This window comes from Trichechus manatus, unplaced genomic scaffold, assembly GCF_000243295.1.
Source record: "Trichechus manatus latirostris isolate Lorelei unplaced genomic scaffold, TriManLat1.0 scaffold00120, whole genome shotgun sequence".
In the NCBI taxonomy this organism is placed as follows: Eukaryota; Metazoa; Chordata; class Mammalia; order Sirenia; family Trichechidae; genus Trichechus; species Trichechus manatus.
In genome coordinates this window covers 7,844,973-7,869,441 of record NW_004444056.1, presented here as the reverse complement: position 1 = coordinate 7,869,441, position 24,469 = coordinate 7,844,973, and the positions used below count along the sequence as shown (strand labels likewise).

General features: G+C 40.8%; 1 protein-coding gene and 1 long non-coding RNA gene across 2 annotated transcripts in view; both read right to left on the bottom strand.

Annotated features, from left to right (window-relative positions):
* The window catches only part of LOC105756690 (zinc finger protein 699-like), a 17,520-nt gene extending 10,788 nt beyond the window's left edge, over positions 1–6,732 (bottom strand). The window contains exons 1-4 of the mRNA XM_023738656.1: positions 6,697–6,732; positions 4,545–4,671; positions 3,256–3,406; positions 7–1,285 (exon numbers count right to left, since the gene is read on the bottom strand). Coding sequence (XP_023594424.1) covers positions 7–1,285; positions 3,256–3,406; positions 4,545–4,671; positions 6,697–6,732 — 1,593 coding nt within the window. The remainder of the gene's footprint in view (positions 1–6; positions 1,286–3,255; positions 3,407–4,544; positions 4,672–6,696) is intronic.
* A 355-nt stretch (positions 6,733–7,087) lies between these two features.
* LOC111822016 (uncharacterized) lies at positions 7,088–14,936 on the bottom strand. The gene is made up of 3 exons (XR_002825309.1): positions 14,794–14,936; positions 14,380–14,625; positions 7,088–7,303 (listed from the first exon to the last, which is right to left on the bottom strand). It is a non-coding gene; the product is annotated as an uncharacterized LOC111822016 (long non-coding RNA).
* Between the last annotated feature and the right edge of the window lie 9,533 nt (positions 14,937–24,469).

Below are 24,469 nucleotides of genomic sequence, written 5' to 3'. Positions count from 1 at the left end.
ATGTGCAGTGAGGTTTGAGGAATAACGAAAGGCTTTGCCACATTCCTTACATTCATAAGGCCTCTCTCCACTGTGAGTTCTTACATGTGCAGTGAGGTAGGAGGACCAATTAAAGGCTTTGCCACATTCCTTACATTGATAAGGCCTCTCACCACTGTGAGTTCTTACATGTGCTGTAAGGGCTGAGGAAACACTAAAGGCTTTGCCACATTCCTTACATTTATAAGGCTTCTCTCCACTGTGAGTTCTTACATGTTTAGTGAGGTCTGAGGAGTGACTAAAGGCTTTGCCACATTCCTTACATTCATAAGGCCTCTCACCATTGTGAGTTCTTATATGTGAAGTGAGGTGTGAGGACTGACTAAAGGCTTTGCCACATTCCTTACATTCATAAGGCCTCTCACCACTGTGAATTCTAGTATGTATAGTGAGGTCTGAGGAGTGACAAAAGGCTTTGCCACATTCCATACATTCATAAGCTCTCTCTCCACAGTGAGTTCTCATATGTGCAGTGAGTTTTGAGGACCAACTAAAGGCTTTGCCACATTCCTTACATTCGTAACGTCTCTCTCCATAGTGAATTCTCATATGCGCAGTGAAGTTTGAGGACTGAACAAAGGTTTTGCCACATTCCTTACATTCATAAGGTCTCACTCCACTGTGAATTCTTATATGTCTAGTTAGGTTTGACGAACGACTAAAGGCTTTCCCACACTCCTTACATTCATAAAGCCTCTCTCCACTGTGAATTCTCATATGTGAAGTGAGGTCAGAGGAGTGATTAAAGGCTTTCCCACATTTCTTACATACATAAGGCCTGTCTCCACTATGAGTTCTTATATGTGCAGTGAGGTTTGAGGACTGGCTAAAGGCTTTCCCACATTCCTTACATACATAAGGTCTCTCTCCACTGTGAATTCTCATGTGTATAGTGAGCTTTGAGGAACGACGAAAGGCTTTCCCGCATTCTTTACATTCATAGGATTTCTCTCCAGTAAGAGTTCTCACAGCAGTGCTGAGGTAAGAGGGACAACTGCAGGCTCCTCCACATTGCTTACACTGATAGGCACTGCATCCAGAATGAGATCTGATATGATGATTAAGTGATGAATGATTCATCAAGGATTTTCCACACTCAAGGCATTCAGAAGGATATGCATCCACAGGAGTTATTTTTAGCACAGAAAGATTTGGAATCTGGCTGAAGGTCTGTCCACAATGATTGTCTTCATTACTTTCACAAAGGTTCTCTAACATACGGATTCTGTTAAAAATAGGCAGCACGCTGTTGGATACAAATTTGTTACCATTTCACCATTACCACACACATTAAACATGTATTTTTTTTGTCCTGGATTGTCCCATGTTTCATAGAATAAATCATCTAGCAGATACGCTACCATTATTTTTACTGTGTTTGTAAAATATGGTGCTAACAATTGTATTTAAGTGAAATGTTTCAAACATTAAATATTTGACTCACATTTATAAAAATACTGTACTGTAAAAATTCTGTGAACACAGTATTAGAGCTGGTTTTAAATACACATATACAAAACCTCAATGGCACAAAAGTTTGTACTGCCATATATACGTGTGAGTGTGAAGTGTGTGTATGTATATATACATAATTGTTGTTAACTGCTGTTGAGTTGATTCCAGCTTAGTGACCCTATGTGACCAAAAGGCTGGTGGTTCAAACCCACCCAGTGGCACTGCCAAGAGTCGGAAAAGGCAGCAACAGATTTGAGAACTGCACAGATACACACAAGCGTCCCTACTCCTCACTTAGCAACTATCTCATTATCTGAAATTTCGCATTTGCGAAAATAGAAAAAATCTAACGTCACTATTTTGCACATTTATGAGGGTCTCCGAGTGGCCTCAGAGAACCTGGGCAGCGCTACACCACGCTCTCTGGTTCCTTCTACTGGCAGGGTTACCACATCCAGCTGTTGGGCAGGGCCGAGCTCCTCTCTGGCCACAGCCTCCAGGTGGATGCACAGGCACTACTCAGCCAGTAGGCACCTCTTTTGGGTTCCTATCTCCTATGCGACTCGAGGCCCTGCAACTCAAAATTGCTGTGGCTTGGAAAGGTAGGAAAAAGATTGCAACAGACAGGGTGTTTGGAAAAAATACTTGCAAGTTTAATGACATCTCAAAGTGAGGTGAACAGGGCCTGAAGCCTCAACCTCGCTGGGACTGGTTGCATAGCCAGGCTCACAGCTCACTCAAAAAAGCCCCAAGCCTTGGTGACTTGCCAGGCCTGGAGAGCAGTGTAAGCTTTGGGATCCGGAAAGCAGAACTTTTAGGGGTGGGATTGGAGCCCTGGAGTGGCTCCACGAAGAGAACTCTGACCCAGCATAGGAGGAAGGTGAAGTGGTTAAGCTGTGCGTCCTCCAAAGACAGAGACTAGCTTTATCCAGCTTTGTCTCCTCCAAGCTTCTTTCCTCACAGAGGAAAAACTCATAAATGGAATTATCATAGCAATGAGTACATCAGTAAATCTAAGCTGTTATTATGTCTATGATCATATTTTCTAAATAAAAAAATTGGACAAATGGTCTGAAAATGCAAAAAATCCTTCATTTTCACATGACGCAGATTTTCCCAAAAAGATCTGGTCTATGGAACATAACCACGTTGAAAAGTGACCAGTGAGTGTATGTGTGTACATATATACATATACATATACGTGCATAAAAACCCAGGAATCACGCTGGTGCAGTAGTTAAGCTTTTGGCTACTACCCAAAAGGTGGGCTGTTGGAACCCCCCAGCAGCTATGAGGGAGAAAGTTGGGGCAGTTGGCTTCCTGAAAGATTACAGCCTTGGAAATGCTATGGGGCAGTTCTACTCTGTCCTATAAGGTCACTATGAGTTGGAAAAGATTCGACAGCAATGAGTTTTTATACATGGGGGTGTGTGTATATGCTATGTGTGTGTGCGTGTGTGTATATAATATATATTTATATCGTTCTTAAGTGCTGTTAATTTCAGTTCACAGTGACCCCATGTGACAGAGAACTGCCCCATAGGGTTTTCTTGGATGTAATCATTAACGAACCAGATTGCTAGGTACTTTTCCCCATAGAGTCTCTTCACAGGTTCAAATTGTCAAGCATTTGGTTAGCGATTGAGAGCTTAAACATTGGTCCCACCTAGGCTCCTTGGGTATATAAATATTTTAATGTCATTATACCTTCTTAAGACTCTCTCCTGAAGCACTGCTGTCTCTCACATAAAAGACACTTACCTCACATGTGTTTTCTGGTTGTTATCCTGATCTTCAGTGCCATGCAATTCGCGGACGTCTCCTACCATTGAGGACCAGGTGTCATTTTTCACGAATTGCACGATTATATTTTCAGTGGATAGCTTGTCTCCATCAATAAGGTTTTGAGAAGCTGACTCAATGATTTAAGATGAGGTTCACAACATGAAACAAAAAGGAGAGACAATATTCAGAGGGTAAAGGTAGCTTTGAGCAAAGAAAGCTTCTGACACATTTTGATGTTTCTGTACTTTGGCAATGTTGAGAAAGCAATTTACTAGGAAATACTTCCATGAAGATTGAGAGTGATGGTTACGTATATAGGAAGTAATTAAAAAAGCAAAGTAGAAAGGTATTGGACACAATGCACATGGAACATTAAAACAGGAAAAGAGGACAGTCTTTCTCCATGAACCAGGTGTTAGGATTGATGAAAGTCAGAAAAGCAAGCTCAGGTATCTGTTAAGCACATACTCCTCAACCCAAAAGATACTTTTTCTAATTGATTTTTTCAAATCTCATTCCCTCCATGCAGGTCCAGTCCTTCAAATGATTCCTGCCTACTGGTGCCCCCGACACAGTGGTCCTGGACAAGTGCTATCTCCATTCTCCTTAGGACTTCCTCTTGCTACTCTGGGAGACCAAATGGGTGTAGCTGATATGGTGATCATGGAGAAAGGCATATCATTAGGGAAGACAGGGAGCAGCAATGAACACTTCCCTGACACTGAGCCAATACTTTGGTCCTCGGGGTCTCTGGTAACTGGCAGGTGTGAATTCATTTGTAGTAAAATAATCAGGTCAAACTGGTAATAAACAAAGCAAGACCCTTTACATGGTCCCAGATCACAAATACTCTGTGCACTAAAGAAACCCCTGAAGTCAACACTCACGTTTACAACATTTAAAGAGCCTTAAGGCTTTTAACCACAATCGAAATAAGAAATCAGTTTAAAACACAGAGCTCTGTACTCATGGGAAACCAAGATATACATGTTCCAGAGAGCAAGTGACCATATTTGTCATATTTAACTATATATTCCCATTCCTAAGCCCACATAGTGGAGTAACATCAATGGGAATAACATATTTGGTCACAAAAAATTTTTAAAAATGTAAAAATGAAGAGCTATGGCCGCTAGCTGAAAGGTCGGCAGTTCAAATCCACCAGACGCTCCTTGAAAACCCTACTGGACAGTTCTTTTGTCTTACAGGGTTGCTATGAGTTGGAATTGATCCGAAGGCAATGGGTTTTTTTTTTTTATCCATACCTACTGAGGCCAGGCTCCTGAAGATTTCCATCATCACATCTCTGTAGAGTTGCCTCTGAGAAAGATCCAACAATGACCACTCTTCCTGAGTAAAGTCCACAGCCACATCCTCAAAAGCCACTGAGTCCTAAAAATTCCCACATATTCTGGTTCAGCAAGATACCACATACTCCAATGTGTGTGAAAGGAAGGGTGAGGCTGACAGTCCTGGGGAACTGACATTTCATGGGGATTTGACACAGATTTTGTGTACTAAGGTCTACTCTAGGGGTTACCCATCAGCCTCATCCCTCACAATCTACATTCACTTCTTCATGGACTGCATCCGGTCTCATAGACTTAACAATACTTCCAACACAATGAACTTATCTCTCCACAGTCTGTGACCAATTGTAGTCTCATTCTTCTCTACTTTTATGGTCTACAACACTCAGAACACATAGCCTCAACTGGAGACATGCTCTACAGTGAAAGCCCTATTTCCACACTGAGATCATCTCTTTCTTGTGAAATAAAATTCACCTCCTTGCACAGGACCCAGCAGAATATTTAAAGGAACATGAAGCACAGGGCGAAAGCAGGATGAAATAGAAACACTGCAGAACTACCAGTTTTTCCTTTTGCCCCTCACGAACACAAGGCCCTGAGCTTCTCATGTTTTTTAAATGAACTCCAGGTGATCAGGGGCTGACAGGACCACTCAGGTGAAAAGAAAATATTTTGAGGAATTGCAAGTTTTTATATGTCTCATCTACTTTCCAATAACTCTACAGGCACACTGTCATGTACTCTGTTCCTTCTCGGAGACAGGCAACAGTATTGCAAAGGTAAACAGATCAGCTGACAGGAAACAAGAATCTAGGTATCATCAAAATTTTCACACTGAGACCAAAAGCTACTGTACAGCAATTATCAATGACTGTCCCTTCAGCACACACCCAGACACCCACACAAACACACACTGTTATAAGATGACAAAGAACCCAATATTTGAAGAATCAGAATAGTATGCCCTTATGTTTGATGACCATGAACAACAGGTTAAGGTTCACATTTTCTAGTAAGTTCATTGATGTGCAGGAGATTTAGCTATTACACTACTCATGCATCCTAGGAAATAGAAACACACCAACACTGGACGCTCCACTCCAAAATTTTCTCACATTTGCAGTCCTTAGAAGGCATGCAAGCATGACCACTTGCACCCCAACCACTGGCACCGTCTGGGCTGCTGGACTGCCCTCTGTGAAATAGCATCAACCCTTTAGCTCCCACATGTGGGGAGGACAAAAAGGCAGCTAAACAGCCCTTCTGATGTTACAATTTCACTGAACAGCTGAGAAACTGTAGAACAGATAGGCTACGGGGTAAAGTGAGCTGACAAGGTCACTCCTAATCAATCCTTGTATGATAGTGTCACAGCAATCTTTGATCCAGTGCCACATTCAAAACTCTCCTCCACTGCAGTGCAGTAGGTTACATATTTTAAAGCCATCAAAACCCTAACTTCCATTCCAATAACATATTCGTGATAAAATATTGCATTTATTGAGCAACTACAATGTTTGAAGTGACTTGCAAAAAGCTTTCAGCACACTAGCTCATTATTCCTCATGCTTCTCCTAAGTAGATATTGCTTCAAATGAGTTATAGCAAGGAAAGTTACAATCAATCACTTGCTCTGTGTTAACCAAATGGTATGCTGCTGAGCCAGGATCAAAATGCAGGACAATATGCCAAAGACTAAAATTCCTGACAACTACATTTCTGTGCATATGCCTACAGTTTTCTTGTTATTCTGGCTGTTAATCCTCAATTACATGGATGATCTAGAGTCTGTTGGGTAGTGGGGACAGGAGACAAATGAAATATTTTATTCATTACAGACAACCTGGATCTCCTCCTGAAAAAGCCCAGTGTCTCAGGTAAGACTACTTCCCTTCATGCCCTTTGTAATAATGGTGCAGCAGAGGCAGTGACTGACCTCCTCTAACTCCACAAGGGGGAATGAGAATCAAGAACAACAGCTCAAGGCTGATTCCTATGAGGCGGAGTTCAGACCTGTCTCCTCTCTCTGACATCTTCACCAATTCTGATACCAACCGTCCTTCCCAGGGCACTCTCTACTTCTCTTCTGAGTTCCGTAATTCACTGCAATGTCCACGTGGACCTCACAGACAAAACTCATGATTGTTGGATTTATTAGCGAAGCAACCAGTTACAATTCAGGCTCAGGATACAGTTCTTCCATTATGACAGCCTCTTCTCAGATGTGCCTGCCTCTCTCTAATCCCTTGTCCTCTGCCTTGCTCAGGCAAGTGTTAAAAAGCTCTTTTAGTTCTTCTAGTAAGTGCCCTGAGGCACGGCAGTCTGCCAGGAAGCCTTGGTCTGAAGGCACTCACCTCTAGCTTTCCTGGTCAGCAAACCTAGCTCCACCAAGTGCTGGGAGGCACCCTACTCCGCCTGCAAGCCTGCTGCGCAGAGGCACTCAGCTTTCTCGCTCTGTGGGCTAGGAAGCCCACCATGCTGTCTCTTGTTGGTTTCCTGCCAGTCTCCTGGTTCTGCTGCCTCTGCTGTTGCCATTCCGCTGTTGCTGCTTCTCACCATCTTGCTGTCTTCTGTGTTACAACTGCATCCTGAGTCTAGGAATATCTCAGCACAGGGATCCCAGGTCCAAAGGACACACTCCACTCCTGCTTCTACTTCTTTGGTGGTGGTGAGATCCTGTCTTCACACATCTCGTATGGCTCATTTTAAGCCTAGAAGGATAGCAAAGCTGACCAATCCCCTCGTTATGGTTCCATATACCTTATTACCATGGTCCCACCCAATCATTTGGTTGGAGTTATAAAGATTATGGCTAGAAAGGCCATTTTAAGTAATTCACTGCACCACACCCTTACATCTGGCTGTCATGTATTGAAACTAGGTAATACTGACACAGAGCCTACTCCACATGGGCAAAGGAAATACAGCACTATACCAGAAATATCCAGATATACGTGGATTGTAACTTCTTTGGGTATGGGTGGTAAATAAAATATAACGTGAAGTTCCCTGGGTGGCCCAAGTAAGTGCTTCACTGAGAGTCAAAAGGCTGGTGGTTCAAAGCCACCCAGAGGTTCCTTGGAAGACAGGGGTGGCAATCTGCTCTGACAGATCACAGCCTTGAAAACCCTATGGAGCTCTGCATATCTGAGGTCGGTATGACTCAGAATTGACTCCACAGCAACATTTACGGATGGACTCGTATCTCCAAAAATTGTGTGAACTTGGCAAGGCCATGATTCCTAGTATTGTGTGGTTGTCCTCCATTTTGTGACCTGATGTGATTACCTATGTGTTGTAAATCCTAACCTCTAAGATTTTAATAAGATAGGATTAGAGGCAGTTATGTTACTGAAGCAGAACAAAAGCTAACGGTTTAGTATCTTCAGTCGATCTCGTTTGAGACATAAAAGAGAGAAGCGAGAGGGGGCACGAGGGGACTTCCTGCCACCAAGCAAGGAGCCAGCATCGGAGCATGTCCTTTGGACCCAGGGTCCCTGCACTGAGAAGCTCCTACACCAGGGAAGACAGATGACAAGGATCTTTTCCCGGAGTCCACAGAGACAGAAAGCTTTCCCCTGGAGCTTATGCCCTCAATTCAGACTTCTAGCCTCCTAAACTGTGAAAGAATAAACTTCTGTTTGTTATAGCCACCTACTTGTGGTATTTCTGTTACAGAAGCACTAGATAACTAAGAGAGCAACTAACAACAACAACATAACGTCATGTGGTGGTAAGTTCTATGAAAAATGTAGGACGGTCAGCAGATACGCAGTAACAGAAGCATATTTATTTGCAGTAACTTAGTACAGAGAAAAGGAAAATAATCATTTTAGGAAACACAACCTAGTAAAACCTGGCTTGGTAAGGAAAAATAAATACGTTTTTAATTTTAAAAACTTCAAAGTACACTGTGATGATTTCGCAAACACTCATATATATTTCAGATGATCATCGACCTTAACAACTTCCAGTGTAGGAGTATAGCAGTGAAAGAGTGCCACTGACCTTCATGGCTGGGAAAGAGAAGATTCATTGGTTATTCACAAAATAAAAAGGTCATTAGCAAAAGATAAACTGGGGCACTGGAAGAATAAAAGCAGCAAGAATAAATACTATCGAGAAAGTAAAAGAAAACAGATAATAGTAATGATACAAAACACAAATGAAGACTTTCAGGTTTTGGTAAGATAAGAGCTTGGAAGTCATCACTCCCATCCTGCAGAAGAAAGCTGAACATACTCAACCGAGAGTTTGAGGTCACAGGAAAAGGACTGCCCCCAAAGCTGGAGGGACACATAGGCAGATACAATCATTCCAGAGCAGAAGGCCAGGAGCAGAGTGCCTATGTGTCCCTCCAGTTTTGGGGGCAGTCATTTGCCCTGAGACCTCAATAGCCTAATTAATTGAATTCATTGAAAACAATGATCAGAGGTAAGACCTGAAAGATTTGAAGGAATTACCAAAGGGACAGCTGAGAACAGACTGTTCCAGAAGGAGGAAATGCCAGAGCACAGGCCAGAAGTTGGGACTGTGACTAGTATATTTTAGGGGCGACCCAAATGCCAGCATGACCAGAGCAGGGTGAGATGCTGGAGAGCAACAACAGAGGAATCTGGAGAGGTGACTGGAGCCAGTGGGCATACCATGTTCTGGGGAAAGTGCTGGCTTCTGAAAAGAGTCTGGCTTCTTATCTGAGTGAAATGCAGAGCAATTTTACGCCTTTGATCAGAGACGGAAAACGATATGACAACTCTTAAAGAACCTATGTGTGGGGGCAAATATAAAAGGTGGGAACCATGTTAGAAGGTTTTGGCCATAATCAGATAGAAAATTATGAAAATGGGCATGTACAAAAACTGTACAGCAAAGCACATACATACAGAAAATGTCAAGACTTTTCTAGTAAAAGTAGCTAAAAATTGAGGACATCGATTATTCCATTCCTATTCAATGTTATTGTAGAGACTGTAGCCAATACACACCAAAAAAGGTAAAGAAGTAATAACGTTAAATAGAAAAAAACACCCGAATCTATACTTTCAGGTTAAATAATTGTCTACGTAGAACACTCAAGGATGGTACAGATTATTACAGTACTGAGTATTCAAGTTACAAGATAAATACCAGGGTAAGGATTATTTTAAATATTTCATTTATATACACTAACAACAAGCATTTGAAAAATTAATTTTAGAAAGATTCATATATTTTTAGTCAAGGTAAAATTTATCAAAAAGGACTACAGTTAATAAAAGATCCTAATGAAAAAATTATAGAACACTATTAAATGACATACAAATAGACTAAAATAAATGAAAAGATAGTGCACGCTCTTAGACAACTGTTCTCCACAAATAGATCATTTCCAATGTACTTCCATAAAATTCCAACCAATTTTTATTTTTTGAACTTCACAAAAACTCTTTAAAAATGCATATGTAATTGCAAATGTCCACAAATACCCAACATATTCTAGAGAATAAGGCGTGGGCTTTTCCCCATCTATAATATATACAATTGTATTCACGTATATTTTACAACTGAAGCTATATTAAACAGGATAGTATCATTGTAAGAATACATAACACACCAACAAAAATAAACAAACAGTCCTAGAAAAGGTCCACCATTAGCCATAGAAAGCTGACACCACAAGCTCTGCAGGGCAGTGGTAGAAAGCACTCAAACATGTGGGGCAGAATCAATACTAATCAGAGGCCCTGGGTTGTATAAAAGATTAAGTACTCAGACATTAAGCATAAGGCTGGAGGTTGAAGAAAAGATACAGGTGCCTTGGAAGAAAAGTCTGGCAGTCTACTTCCCATAAATCAGCCAATGAAAATCCTATGGAGTGCAGTTCTTTGAAATACATGGGGTCTCCATAAGTCAGAATCAAGGAGAAGGAAAATGTTTGTTGTTTATCAAATAATTCTCTAACTGGAATAGTCTATTTATATGTACACCACATGCAAAAATCAATTCCAGGTAGATCAGCTTTAGTTATGAGAATGTAAAACTACAACAGTTTCAGAAGTTATAAGCAAACGATCTTACAACATCAGAATAAAGAAAACAATCTTAAATAAGAAGGTCAAGACATAAGGAAAAAGACTGACAAATTCAACTATATTTAAATTCACAGCAATTCATCAAAGGGCAGCAAAAATGATTGAGAAGTTACATACTAGGGGGAAAATTTTCCAAAGTTTATACAAAAAAACCCCCAAATGCGAACCCATTGCCGTCAGGTTGATTCTGACTCATAGCGACCCTACAGAACAGAATAGAACTGCCCCATAGAGTTTCCAAGGAGTGGATGGTGGATACGAACTGCTGACCTTTTGGTTAGCAGCTGAGCTCTTAACCACTGTGTTACCCTAAAAAGTAATAGACATATAAGTTAACAGTGGGAAAGCACAGCCTTTTCAGTAGTGAAGTAGTGAAAGGTACCTGAACAATAAAATCAAAGTTAAGATATCATTTTATACACTGATTATAAGAGCAAAAATAACTTCATTAGATAAAAGAAAAAAAAACCAGTGCCGTCAAGTCAATTCCGACTCATAGCAACCCTATAGGACAGAGCAGAACTGCCACATAGAATTTTCCAGGAGCGGCTGGTAGATTTGAACTGCCAACCTATTGGTTACCAGTAGAGATCTTAACCACTGTGCACCAGGGCTCCAATAAGCAGATGGAAAAAATAAGATACACATATTTTGTGGGCAGGAAAATCTGTAAAATACACCAGCTCTTTTAATAAATTTAAACTTGGCTATGATGTGCAACTCAGAGATTTCCCCTCACTAGAGAATGATTGTGCAAGAGCACTTAAGAGTTTGGAAAAAGAATGACGAGAATAAGAGCAGCAATATTCACAGGAGCAAGAGTTACACTTGAACCACAACTCCTGTAAGCGCTACAATGGGTAGGTAAATTCTGTGCCATTCATACAACGGTAGCCTGCATACATAGCAAGATGGGTAGACTAGACCTACAGACACCAGGATGTATTAAACTCAAAAGCATTCTGAGGAAAACAAGTCACAGAAGAACCCAGACACAGGTATAATTAAATTTACAGAAAGCTCAAAAGAGGTAAAAACAAACAACAGATTATGGATTAAGACTTGGGTGTCACATTTAACGATACTTCTTAGAGTTAACCAAACACCCCCAAGGGATTGGTTTCCTGGGTTTTAAGGATTAGGACCATAGTGTTGTGGGACATCTTGGTCAACTGGCTTAACACAGTTCCTAAAGTTTATGTTTTATATCCTAGTTTGGTGAGAAGTGACTGGAGTCGTAAAAGCTTGTGAGCCGCCATCTAAGACACAACTATTGTTCTCTACTCCTCTGCAGCAAAAGAGAAAGAAGGAAACCAAAGACTCAAAAAAGAAATTAGTCTACAGGACAGTCTACATGAACCACAGCCTCATTTATCCTGAGACCAGAAGAACTAGATGAGATGTACCTAGCTACCACTACCGACCATTCTGATCAGGGTTACAATAGATGGACCCTGATAGAATGGGAGAAAAATGGGAAACAGAATCTCAAATTCCTAAAAAAAAAAAAAAAACTACCCAACAACAAAAATAAAACAGACTTACTGGACAGGCTGAGATGGGAGGATTCCCCAAGAATATTGTTCTGAGATACTCTTTCAACCTTGAACCAAAACCAACCCGAGGTCACATTTTAGCTACATAACATATTGGCTCACAAAATAAAGAGTATCACCTGTGAGTACTGTGCTCCATTAAAAAATCAGCTATATGAGACCAAGTGGTCAAAAATTATTTTAAAGCAAAGATAAGAATGTAAGGGGGCAGGGAAACTAGACTGATGGAAAGGGAACAACCAGAATAGAAATATTGAGAATGTTCACAAATTGTGAAGAATGTAACCAACGTCAATGAACAATCTGCACAGAAGTTGTTCAATGGGAAACTAGATTGCTGTGTAAACCGTTACTAAGAAAAACAATGCTATTTAAAAAAAAAAAAAAAACACTTGGGCGTCAAAGATGTAATAACAGAAATAATAATTGTAATAATAATAAACTTTTCAAATGCAGATAGCAATAATCTCCAAGCAGGAGGTAGATGACATCAGGGTGGAACACAGTGGGATGCCACAAAAACTGACAAGGTCTATTTATTATCAGGGATTTAGATTCCTATTAGTTAAACTACACAGTAAACAGTTTATGCACTCCTAGTTTACAATATAGTTGACAATAAAAGTTTAAGCAATGGCTTAAAACATGAAATGAATATAATTTTCATATGATAATCTTAAAAAACCATGTGAAAACTCCTTCATTTTAACTTGTATTAGATCAGACAGGCTTGTATGTCTTAACATTTGATACTTGGTTTTTAGAAATTTACATTTATATTCACCAGAGCAAGCTTTGCAACAGTAAAATAGTGGACACAGTCAAGTGCCCATTCGTGGCAGTATCGTCATAAAGATCAATCATAGAGTATTATGTTGGAATTTTACAAGAAATTAGATTTAAGTTGTCCATCTATTGCTATAAAAACTTCAGTCAAATGTGTTAATTAAAAAGCAAATGTAAATCCTAAGCTACCTTTTGTGTAAGAAAGTAGGAGAAATAATGTGTTTCACTTTTGAATTTTTACTCTAACATCAGTTACATACGCATTTCTCAGTGTTTGAGAAGTTTATCTCTTAAATTGAAAAATTCTCAGTAGGAACATGAACTGATCTAGAAATTTTCTTCCAATGGAAACTGTAAACCCAAGAAGTTAAATACACCATCTCCTATGTTGAGCTTGTCTAGCAAAAAAGAACACTTTCATTTTGGATTCCCATTTGAGACTGTGGAAACCCTGGTGGCGTAGTGGTTAAGAGCTATGGCTGCTAACCAAAACGGTGTCAGTTCGAATCCACCCGGCACTCCCTGGAAACCACATGGAGTTCTACTCTGCCCTATAGTGTCACTATGAGTTGGAATCGATGGCAACGGGTTTGGTTTTGGTTATCTGAGACTGTGGAGAGCAAGTGAAAATTACAGGGACTCACTACTAGCTCTAGGCCGAGATGGGTGGGAGGACAAAGACACAAACTGGGGAAACATGCTTCCCACACACTAGAAAGCCTCAAAGCATATCGCTCCAAGAAGGATGGATCTGGAGACCCCACACATGATCTAGCTGGACTGTCCTTTGTCTGGTTTCATTGGTGAGTTCATGAGAGGGCCAAGCCCCACCCAGGACCCAATAAACAGTCAAGGCCTTTTGCTACCAACTCTCTCCCCACTTTTGCACCACATCACACAGTGTGACAGGTGAAGCTGTAGTTATAGAACTACATAGAAAAGGCTCCAGTGCCTCGGGGAATCCAAGAAGACTATGTGCAGGGATGGGACAAGGATGGCTCTGGAGAATCTGGGACTCAGACTCCTCAGCCAGAGCTGCTCCATCTTCAGACTCTGGTCAGGAGGTTCTGTCATTCAACACAGAGAACCAAGGCCCAGGATGGGGATGTTAATGCCCCATGAGGCGTTAGAGTCACAGAAGGAAGGTGGCCCCAGGTATCCAAGGCTTGAAAATCCACACACGTAGAGAAAAAGGGCCAAATGACAGCAGAGCAGGGCACCAGGATGCCTCTTAGGGCTCAGTTCAACTGTCTCCTTTGCTGCCTATTTACCTCACGGAGGAATCTCAAGGCCTGAAGCACACACTACCTCGATAATTCATATCCAGCCTTACCCCTTAAAAGTAACAGCACCCCAGTTCTCTGTAGTACGCACCATTTCCTGGCTCCAGCTTCTGGAAGTCTAAGTGAACGTGCTCTCTAAGCCCAAGAAGATATTTCAGGAAGAGGATGGCAGGGGAAGGAGAGCCACTAGGCAGTTTGGAGGCAGATGAATGATGTCTGGTCCACACACCAGTCAGAGCAGTTAAAGTCCTTATTTGTGACTGCCTGGATACGCAAGGTTGCCCTCCGTCCCTAGCTGCCTAGGCTGGACTAACTCTTCCTGAGCCACACCTGGGACCTGAAATGGAAGAAAGAGATAGTGGTAAGTAAAGAGGAAGTGACAGGTTCTTGGCCTTCAGCTCTTTAACTGGACAGGGCTTCCCCCCAGGCTCAAGGCCATGCTCCACTCTGAGGGCGAGGGCGTTTGCACTTAAGGCAGATCCTGCTCCAGCCTTCCAGAGCATACACTTGCATTCCTGAGCAGCTCCACAGGCCTCTTCCTCCAGCTTCTTCCTCCGGTCACAGGAGGGGCTTCCTCATCCCAGAGCACAAGAGGCATCCAGGCCTGCCGAGGCTGGAACACGTGAACCTGGCTTCCTCCATCGTGTCAGGAGTCCAAAGCTTAGGTTGAGGGTTCACCTATGAAGTTAAGAGTTCACCTTTGTAGAACCTACACACTATTATGTGATACCAACATTAGTGAATTTTCAGAAGAACATATTAAGTTCAAATCAATGAACTCATCATGTGTCACTGATTTGTAATTATGTGCAATTAAAACTCTTTCGTTGTGCTTTTTTTTAAAGTTTGATTTCATTTATACCTTGGTAATATGTGATCAGTGTTTTTCCTCTTGATTTTGCAACTAACATTTATTTCTTCCTCTTTTTTTCTTTTTTCCCTTTCACATGACACCACCAGTCTTTCCAGAAATCGGTAAACATTCTCTGTCAACCTTACAATAATTGATCAACCAATAAATCAGAAAACCATTCAGTTTTCTCTAAGAAGGGGCCCCCACCTCTGTTCCTGTTTCTTTCCTCCCCTCCACCCCACCCAGCTGACACCTACAGTCTTATTTCTTGGTCTCTGTGTAAATGTTTTCTCTCTCGCATGATCTGTATACCAGTGGCTACTCTTTAAGCATTATCCATCCTGCTATTAATTTCTCTAACAGCAGTCTCTGGTTTTAACTCACATCCTATTTCTATAATATTTTCGGCATAAACTGGGAGCTTGTTTGATATAATCTCAAACCCAAGATAAAAATCCACATTTTCACAAGATCCCTGGGTTATCCACATCCACTCACTGCTCTGGAGCCTGTAACCGAAGGAAGGAACATTCTATCACGGGTGCCCTGTCCCAGCTCGCCCACCAGCCCTGTCCGTGCCCCCCACACCTCGGCTGGCTTCAGTGGTCCAGCCAGGCCCTGCTCGCCTCTCCCAGCCTCCAGCCTGGGCAAGGCTTATCACCTAAGGTAGATGCCACACCAGTGACCCCAGAAAACCAAAACAAGACTTTCATCATTTTGTCTCCTCCTATAACAAGAAGTCCAGTGGTTACAATGCAGGATGTAACAGGCGCTCTGTGAAGTAAACAGTGACCCAGGCTCCTCCTTCCTGCCTGCTCTGCCTCCATCACCACACCCCGCATTCTCACTGTGGCAGCTGGCTGCTCTATGAAAGTGTAAGACTGAAGAATGAGGGAAACTCCTATTTTCTCCTTCTTAGGTTTGCACTGTTTACATGGGAAAGGATGAGACCCAATGACTTTGTCTATGTTATTGCTAACTTTTGTGTCAAATAGCCACCCTTGTTATAATGAAGAAGCCCTGATGGCGCAAAGGTTAAAGTGCTTGGCTCCTAATCAAAAAGTCAGTGGTTCCCACCCACCAACTACTCCACAGGAGAAAGATATTGCAGTTTGCCTCCATAAAGATTTACAGCCTTGGAAACCCTATGGGGGCAGTTCTACTCTGTCATATAGGGTCACTATGAGTTGGAATCGACTCCATGGCAGTCGGAGTATGACAGAAAAAGGGGGCATTGATTGTTCAGAGGTAGAATTCATGCCACTCACATGGAAAACCGGGCTTCAATTCTAGACCAGTACACCTCGTGTGCAGCCACCACCCGTTTGTCAGTGGGGACTTGCACGTTGCTGAGGTGCTGAACTGGTTTCAGGGGAGCCTCCAGTCTAAGACAAACTAGGAAGAAAGCCTGGCGATTTACTGAAAAATTTTTTTAAAATAGCCTAAGGACTTAGACATTTCTCCAAAGAAGATAACCAACTGCCCAACAAACATATGAAAAGATGCTCATGGTCATCTAGGCACTAGAGAAATGAAAATCAAAACCACAGGAGATAACACTTCACACCCACTAGGGTGGGAACATCAGAAACTGGAAAAGAACAAGTGTTGGCGAGGATGCAGAGAAACTGGAACCCTCATGCACTGTGGGTGAGAAAGTAAAACAGCGCAACCACTATGGAAAAGTTTGTCAGTTCCTCAAGTTTTAAACACTGAATTACCATATGACCCCGACATTCCACTCCTAAATTGGCAGTTTGAACCCAAAGGATGTGAAAGCAGGGATTCAAAAAGATACTTGTATACCAATCTTCATTACAATATTGTTCACAAGAGTCAAAAGATGGTAACAACTCAAGTGGCCATCAACAGATGAATGGATAAAAACACGTAACATGAAAGAAATTTTGTTCATGCTTCAGCATGGATGAACTCTGAAAACATTATGCTAAGTGAAATCAGTGAGACACAATACAACAAATATCGTAAGATAAAACCAACATGAAATAAGTAAAAGAGGCAAAAGCAGAGACCGAAATCTGTTAGTGGCTACCAGGACTCAGGGAGGAGGGAATTGGGAGTTACAGCTTAAGGGGTGCTGAGTTTCTCTTTGGAATGATGAAAAAGTTTTGGAATCAGATGGTGGAGATGGTTGCACAACGCTGGTAATGTATTTAATGTCACTGAACTGTACACTTAAAAATGGTGAAAATGACAAAATTTTAGTTATATATATCTTACCACCGTATTTTTTTTTTTAAAAGAGCCACTGTCCTCTTGCTTCTAAATGCTTAGGGATCATTTGAAAGGTGCAGACCTCTAAGCACTCTTCTGTGAGCTACTAAATCAAAAGCACAGGGGAGTAACCAGGACACTGGATGTCTGAAATGCTGGCCACAGGTTTTATGCACACTCAAGTTCTGGAACCACCAACAACTCCGGGCAGATCATTTGAAGAAAGGGAAGGTCAAATACCAGATGCCAGACTATGAAGCTCTTCAGCTTTGAATCAACAAAGCCTCAAGCACTCCCATAAAGAAGGGAAGGGAAATTGAGTCTAGAAAGGCAGGGGCTCTCAAGAGACTCACAATGGAAAATGCAAAGCCATCCCAGGGCAGGTCCTGACTTCCACCTCACCCAGGTAGACCAGGTTCCTGTAGTTCATCAGCATTATGCCCCTTTACAAACCCCTCTCAGCAGGACACAAGCACACCCACTCCTGGGGACAAATCCTTGTATATCAACAGTAGCTAACATGAAACACACATTTCTCCAACGGTCCACAGTGCTGTGGTGATGGCGGGGAGGGTTCTTATTTTCATATAACATGAGAAGAAGAAAGAGACATATGAGTCAGTTTTGATTAAGGTAAGGGTATGGCTGAGTCCATATAATTTTCAGCAAATTATACATCCTTAATTTTAATCTATGAAAAAAGCATCAGGACCAAAGTTTATTAGTTGCTACCGGAGACTCAGGGAAGGAGAGACTGGGGAGTTACTGCTTAAGTGGTACTGAGAATATGAGACCCTCTGTGGATTTTATATTTCTATGGATGATAAACGAAATGTACAAATGAAAAAACAATTCAACAAGTAGATTTTTTTAACCAAGTGATAAATCCTACTACGTTCTATCCACCAAGCAACGTATAATTTTTCAGATGACCCAGAGAAACAATCCATCCAATTACGGATGACAGAGTCAATAAGACGCTTTAAAGGAAGGTTAGGATCTAACCTTGCGATCATAACAGAAAAAATCCGTTCTCACTTGAGAGAGAAAAAAAAACTATGTCACAGACTCTAACTTGCCTTGGGTCAAACATCTTAATAAATGGCAGAATATGAACCCAAAGAATCAAAAAGGCGAGTAAAATAGACACCACTGACAGGACATTGGCTGAGGGTTTCCTAACTGAGAAAACTTGAAACAAGTTAAAAACCAACAACAAAGAATTATTTAAAACGTCCTTACATAGGTACACACATGTGCATATACATAATTAGTTACTATTTTTACTACTATTAACACAATGATGTCGTTAAGTGTAGTCAAGTTGATTCTCACTTCCAGCAACTCCATATGACAGAACAGAACTGCCCCATAAGGTTTTCTATGCTTTAATCTTTAGAGAAGCAGATTGCCAGGTCTTTCTCCCACACAGCAGCTAGGTGGGTTAAACCACTGATCTTTCAGTTAGCAGCTGAGCTCTTAACCATCCTACCATCAGGGGTCCTTATTAACATGATAGCGTAAAAATATTTAACACTATGGGAAAAAAATGTAAAACTAATTCACGAAATGATAAAATGTCTTTTATAGAAACCTATGGTGCACACACACCAGCAGTATAGTTAACCAAACTGAGAGCAGTTGTCTTTAAACGATGGATTTTCTGGCTGGATTTTCACTATCATTTCCTGTTCATGTTTTTCAGTATTATACTATGATGAACATATTTATTCTACTTTTGTAGTAAAGGATTACATCTCACCTAAAGGGAAGGCTTTGACAGCTGGATAGCACAAAGTTAGGTGTTCAACTACTAGTCAAAAGGCTGTCTGTTCAAACCCGCCCAGGGGCACCACAGAAGACAGGCCTGGTGATCTGTTTATGAAAGGTCACAGCCTTGAAAATCCTATGGAGCAATTCTATTCTGCACACATGGAGTCACCATGAGTCAGAATAAACTCAATGGCAACAACAATCCCAGAGTTCTGGCCTTTGTCCTGGCTCCTGGGAGGTTAACCTCTAAACCACTGGAATCTCCAAAGTGATAGGACTGGCTTTGTGATTCGTGGTGGGCCCCTTGGTCCTGACTGGATAGTTTATACTAAAGAGGTGACAGAGTGGAAGCTGGTCATGCCAAAAAGACCCACCATGTGATTAGAGAGCTGGGTCTTGTGTTAATATAAGACAAACATGAAGAGATAAATGAGAGCCTATTGCAGGAGGAAACACACAGCCACCCAGAGTGTGTCACCTGGAGGCACCACCTGTGTGGAAATAGATGGGGGTTTCTTTTGCGACACAAAGCTGCAGTTTAACATTCAACACCCGAAACAAAAAGATGACTGTCATTCACAGGGCCTAAAAGTAAGCATGACTGAAGACCACAGATTCACAAGAGTCCTGAAGGACAGAATCACAGAGAGCTTGATTTAGCCTTTAATAGGATAGAAGGTGGAGAGTACATTTTGTTTTGTGAGCTTACCCACTATGGGCTAATTTAAAACAAGTAGCAGGAAACTGGAGCCTAGGTGGTACAGTAGTTAAGAACTCAGGCTGCTAAGCAAAAGGCCAGCAGTTCAAATCCACCAGCCACTCCTCAGAAACCCTATAGGGCGGTTCTATTCTATCCTATTGGGTCACTATGAGTCGGAATCGACTTCACAGCAAAGGGTTTTTTGTTGTTTTTTTTTTGGTTTGGTGGGAAAATGAGGGTCTAAGGGCATGAATTTGGCAAAGAGGGCATGCAGTCCTTACCTGGATTCCCAGATGTGACCTGTAAGTGGGGAAACAAAAAGCCAGCATGGGGAGGAACTTCTTCTGGAAGTTATCTGAGATTTTGCATGTGGCTGTGAGGAGGAGTTGATTAGGAAGCCAAGCAGCCTGCTCTTTTGAAATAAGCAATGTTTAAGCACAGGCTAGAAGAAAACCAACGCTGAGGCATTTACAAAATGGAGTTTGGGTTTCCTGTGACAGGGCTTTGGAGCCCATGATACCAGCCCGACTTGGAGAATGAGGAGGCAAGTAGAGGGCTAGAGTTCAGCCACTTCAATCAATCATGCCTACGTGATGAAAACTCAAAAAAACACTCTGGACAATGAAGCTCATGTGAGCATCTTGGGTTGGTAATAATCCATGGGTACTCTTACCATCAATGCCATCGATCACATCCTCAGGAGGTTGAAGCCTGGCATTTGCAACCCTCCTAGACTCTGCCCTATGTGTCTCTTCTTAAACTGGTTCAAATTTCTATATTTTTCCTGTAAAACTGTGATCATGAGTATAACAGCATCCAATGAGTTCTGAGTCTTTCTACGTGGAACCTGAGGGTGGTTTTGGTAAACTCCTTAACTTGCAGTTGCTGTCAGAAGTCTCAGACAGATTTGGCACTCTGGAGGACAGTGCCCTTAACCTCGACTTTGGCTAACTATGTTGGTACTTCAACTCCAATAATATTTAACTTTCTTAATAAAAAAAAAAAAAAGAACAAGATGGCTCCTGGGACAGTCGTGTGGATTACAATGCAAACCAACATAAGTGCCCATTAGATCATCCTTGCTGCAACAAGAACTTACAGTAAACAAACAGTGCCTTCATTTTCCCTTAAGACCGCAGCCAAGAAAATCCTATGGGGCAGTTATACTCTGTAACACATGGGGATGCCATAAGGAGAAATTAACTTGATGACAGCTAACAAAAAAAAATTAAACATCAAGATAGAATATTCATGTCTGTGTATGCACATAAAAATGTATGCTAGAAACCTGATTAAACAGAAACACAAAAATTCAAATAAAAATTGATTAATTATGAAGCTTCAAGGGAAAAATTCAAAACAATTCCCACTGGAATCACCATGTCTACAATAGAATAAAATGTAAGTATACTGAGGATTTACTATATGTAAATTAGTGAATAAAGAGCCGTGGTGGTGCAGTAAGGTTAAACCCTCAGCTACTAAAGGAAAGGCTGGCGGATCGAACCCAAGACTTGGTGATCTGCTCCCATAAAGACTACAGCCTAGAAAATCCTATGGGGGCAATTCTACCCTGTCATATGGTATCACTACCAGTCAGAATCAACTCAAGGGCACCTAACAACAACAAATTAGTGAATACAAATTAAACCTTTATCAAAGACACTTGGATACACTGATTGAACATTCATCAAACATGATCACTTATTCAGTCATAAAGAAAACGTCAACAAACTCAAAATAAAAGTGTCTTACTGTATTTAACAATTCTCCTACTACTCGATGTTGTCTTCAACTAGAAACAAAGCTGTTAAACAATCTCAGAAGAAAAAATGACAATAGGTAGGCTGCAGTTCTCGCACAGTGAGATCAAAGTGAGAGTAAACAAAAATCAGATAATGGAAGCAAAACTAAACAAATCAAAAAGCAAAAGATATGTTTCTATATTTAAACTCTAATTACAAGAAAAGTTTTTATAACCTATGCGACAATTGGTAAACAACCAATTTAGAATCATTGTCACCATGAAGAATCAAAGTACTCAAAAACCAAGGAGTGTGGTCACAGCAGTGATCTTGAAATAAACCTATCTTTACAAACATAACATTAAAAAACAGAAACTTAGGGAATTTGTAAAAGCCAAACCAAAATTGCAAGAAATATTAACAGGAGTCCTCCAGTTAGAAAATTAATAACATCAGATAATAAACCAAAACTAGGACACAGGACAGAACTACCAGTTATCAACCCAAATAGGGAAGTCACAAAAATAAATCAAAGCTAAAACACTAAAAATAGGGAAACAGAGATGGCAATATGTAAAAGATGACATTAAAACAAAGTAGATTATAAAATGTAGACATAGATTTTTCATATGGAAACTAAGTCAAGGCAACATAAAGAAATAAAAGACTGATATAAACTCAGAAACAGAGGAGTAAATGAAAGGTAACTACAAAGAAACTAACAACCCTACACGTCAAAATAAAAACGCAAAAAAATACTCAGCAAATACAAAATCAACAAATAAAAAAGATGAAAAGAAAATACATTTCAAAAAACTCAGCATAGAAAATTGAGTGAAACAAACTGTAAACAACACACAAAAAAGACATCAAAATGACAGCACTCAACTCATACACATCAAAAATAACGCTGAATGTAAATGGACTAAATTAACCAATAAAGAGAGAGTGGCAGATTGGATACAAAAAACATGATCTGTCTATATTCTGCCTACAAGAGACACATCTCAGACTTAAAGACACAAACTAAAACTTAAAGGATGTAAAAATATTATCAAGCAAACAACACACAAAAAAGAGCAGGAGTGGCAATATTAATCTCTGACAAAATAGACTTTAAAATAAAATCCACCACAAAGAATAAGGACACTACATAATGATTAAAGGATCAATACATCAAAAGAACATAAGTATAATAAACATTTATGCACCTAACAACAGGGCTCTAAAATACGTAAAACAAACTCTAACGGCATTGAAAAGAGACATAGACTGCTCCACAATCATAGTAGAAGACTTCAACACACCACTTTTAGTGAAAGAAAGAAAGAAGTTCAATAAAGACATGGAAGAGCTAAATGCTACAATCAACCAACTTGATCTCACATATACTGAATACTCCATCCAACAGCAGAAGAAATACTAACAGAAACACCAAGCATACTTTATTTTCTAACGCTCATGGAACATTCTCCAGAATAGACCACATATTAGGCCATAACGTAAGCCTCAACAAAATCCAAAGCATCGAAAATATTACAAAGCATCTTTTCTGACCAAAAAGCCATAAACGTAGAAATCAATAACAGATAAAACAAGGGAAAAAAATCAAACACATGGAAACTGAACAATAGCTTGCTCAAAAACTACTGGGTTATAGAAGAAATTAAGGATGGAATAAAGAAATTCACAGAATCAAACGAAAACAAAAACACATTCTACTAGAGCCTTTGGGACATAGCAAAAGCAGAGCTAGGAAGTCCGTTTATAGCAATAAACACACACACTCAAAAAGAAAAAAGCAACAAAATCAAAACATTAACCATAAGTCCATACACCTAAGTCCATACGAGTCAGACTATTCTGATTACTGCTTTGACTCCTGTGTCCATGCCTGTAACCATGCCCACCTTGTCTTTGTTGACTGAGTGCAGCCACTTGGCCCCTACTACCACAGGGTCCAATCAGCCCCATTGTAGTTAGGTATCTTAATTCAGTTAGGGCAGTTCCCACTGTCAAATCTGACTTACATAAAATAGCAATCACAGCAGTCTTCAAGGATACTGGAGCTCCCTTCAGAAATTTGTTCCTCACAGTTGTGTTAAAATGTGTGTCCTCCGGACACTCCATGTGTCGGCCCATCGGTCTAACTTGATAAATCCACTCTAGCATGCCGATTTCCCTAAGCCTTTGGATACCTTCTTCTACAGTATACCAAGGCACGTCTGGTACTTCAACTTGATTTAATGTCGGCCACCTCGTAATCCATGCTTCAGCAACCCAACCAAATAAACTATTAGATCCTTTCCTAACTTCTGAAACATTGAATGAACAATCTGTTTAGTAGACCCATATCAATAAACTCCAACTGATCCATCTTTATGTTCTTTGCACCATTATCCCACACCCTTAATAGCCATTCCCACACATATTCCCCAGGTTTCTGTTTGTACATATTAGAAAACTCAAGTAGTTCTTTTGGAGTGTAGTGTACCTCCTCCTGGGTCACACCTTATACTTCACCTTTTGGGGCTTGCTGGGACTTAAGCCTAGTTATAGGTCTAGAAGCCAGAATCGGTAGTGTTGAATTGTTCTGAGAACATTCAGCATTATCTTGTAAAGTATCTGCCTCAGGCCATGCTCCAGGCAATGACTCAGGCAAGGGCTCTTTAGAGGCAGCTGGGCTAGGGCTAATCTCATTAGACGGGAGTGGAGGGGCTAATGGTTTTTCTGGGCAGGGTGGTTTAGCAGACAAGTAATCTCTTCAGATGGGACTGGTTCTGCTGGCAGGAGTGATTCAAAGGAATTTATGGGCTCAGTGTCCCTAGCTTCCTGATTATATGTCCATATGTCCCCATTCCAAGTCTCAGGATCC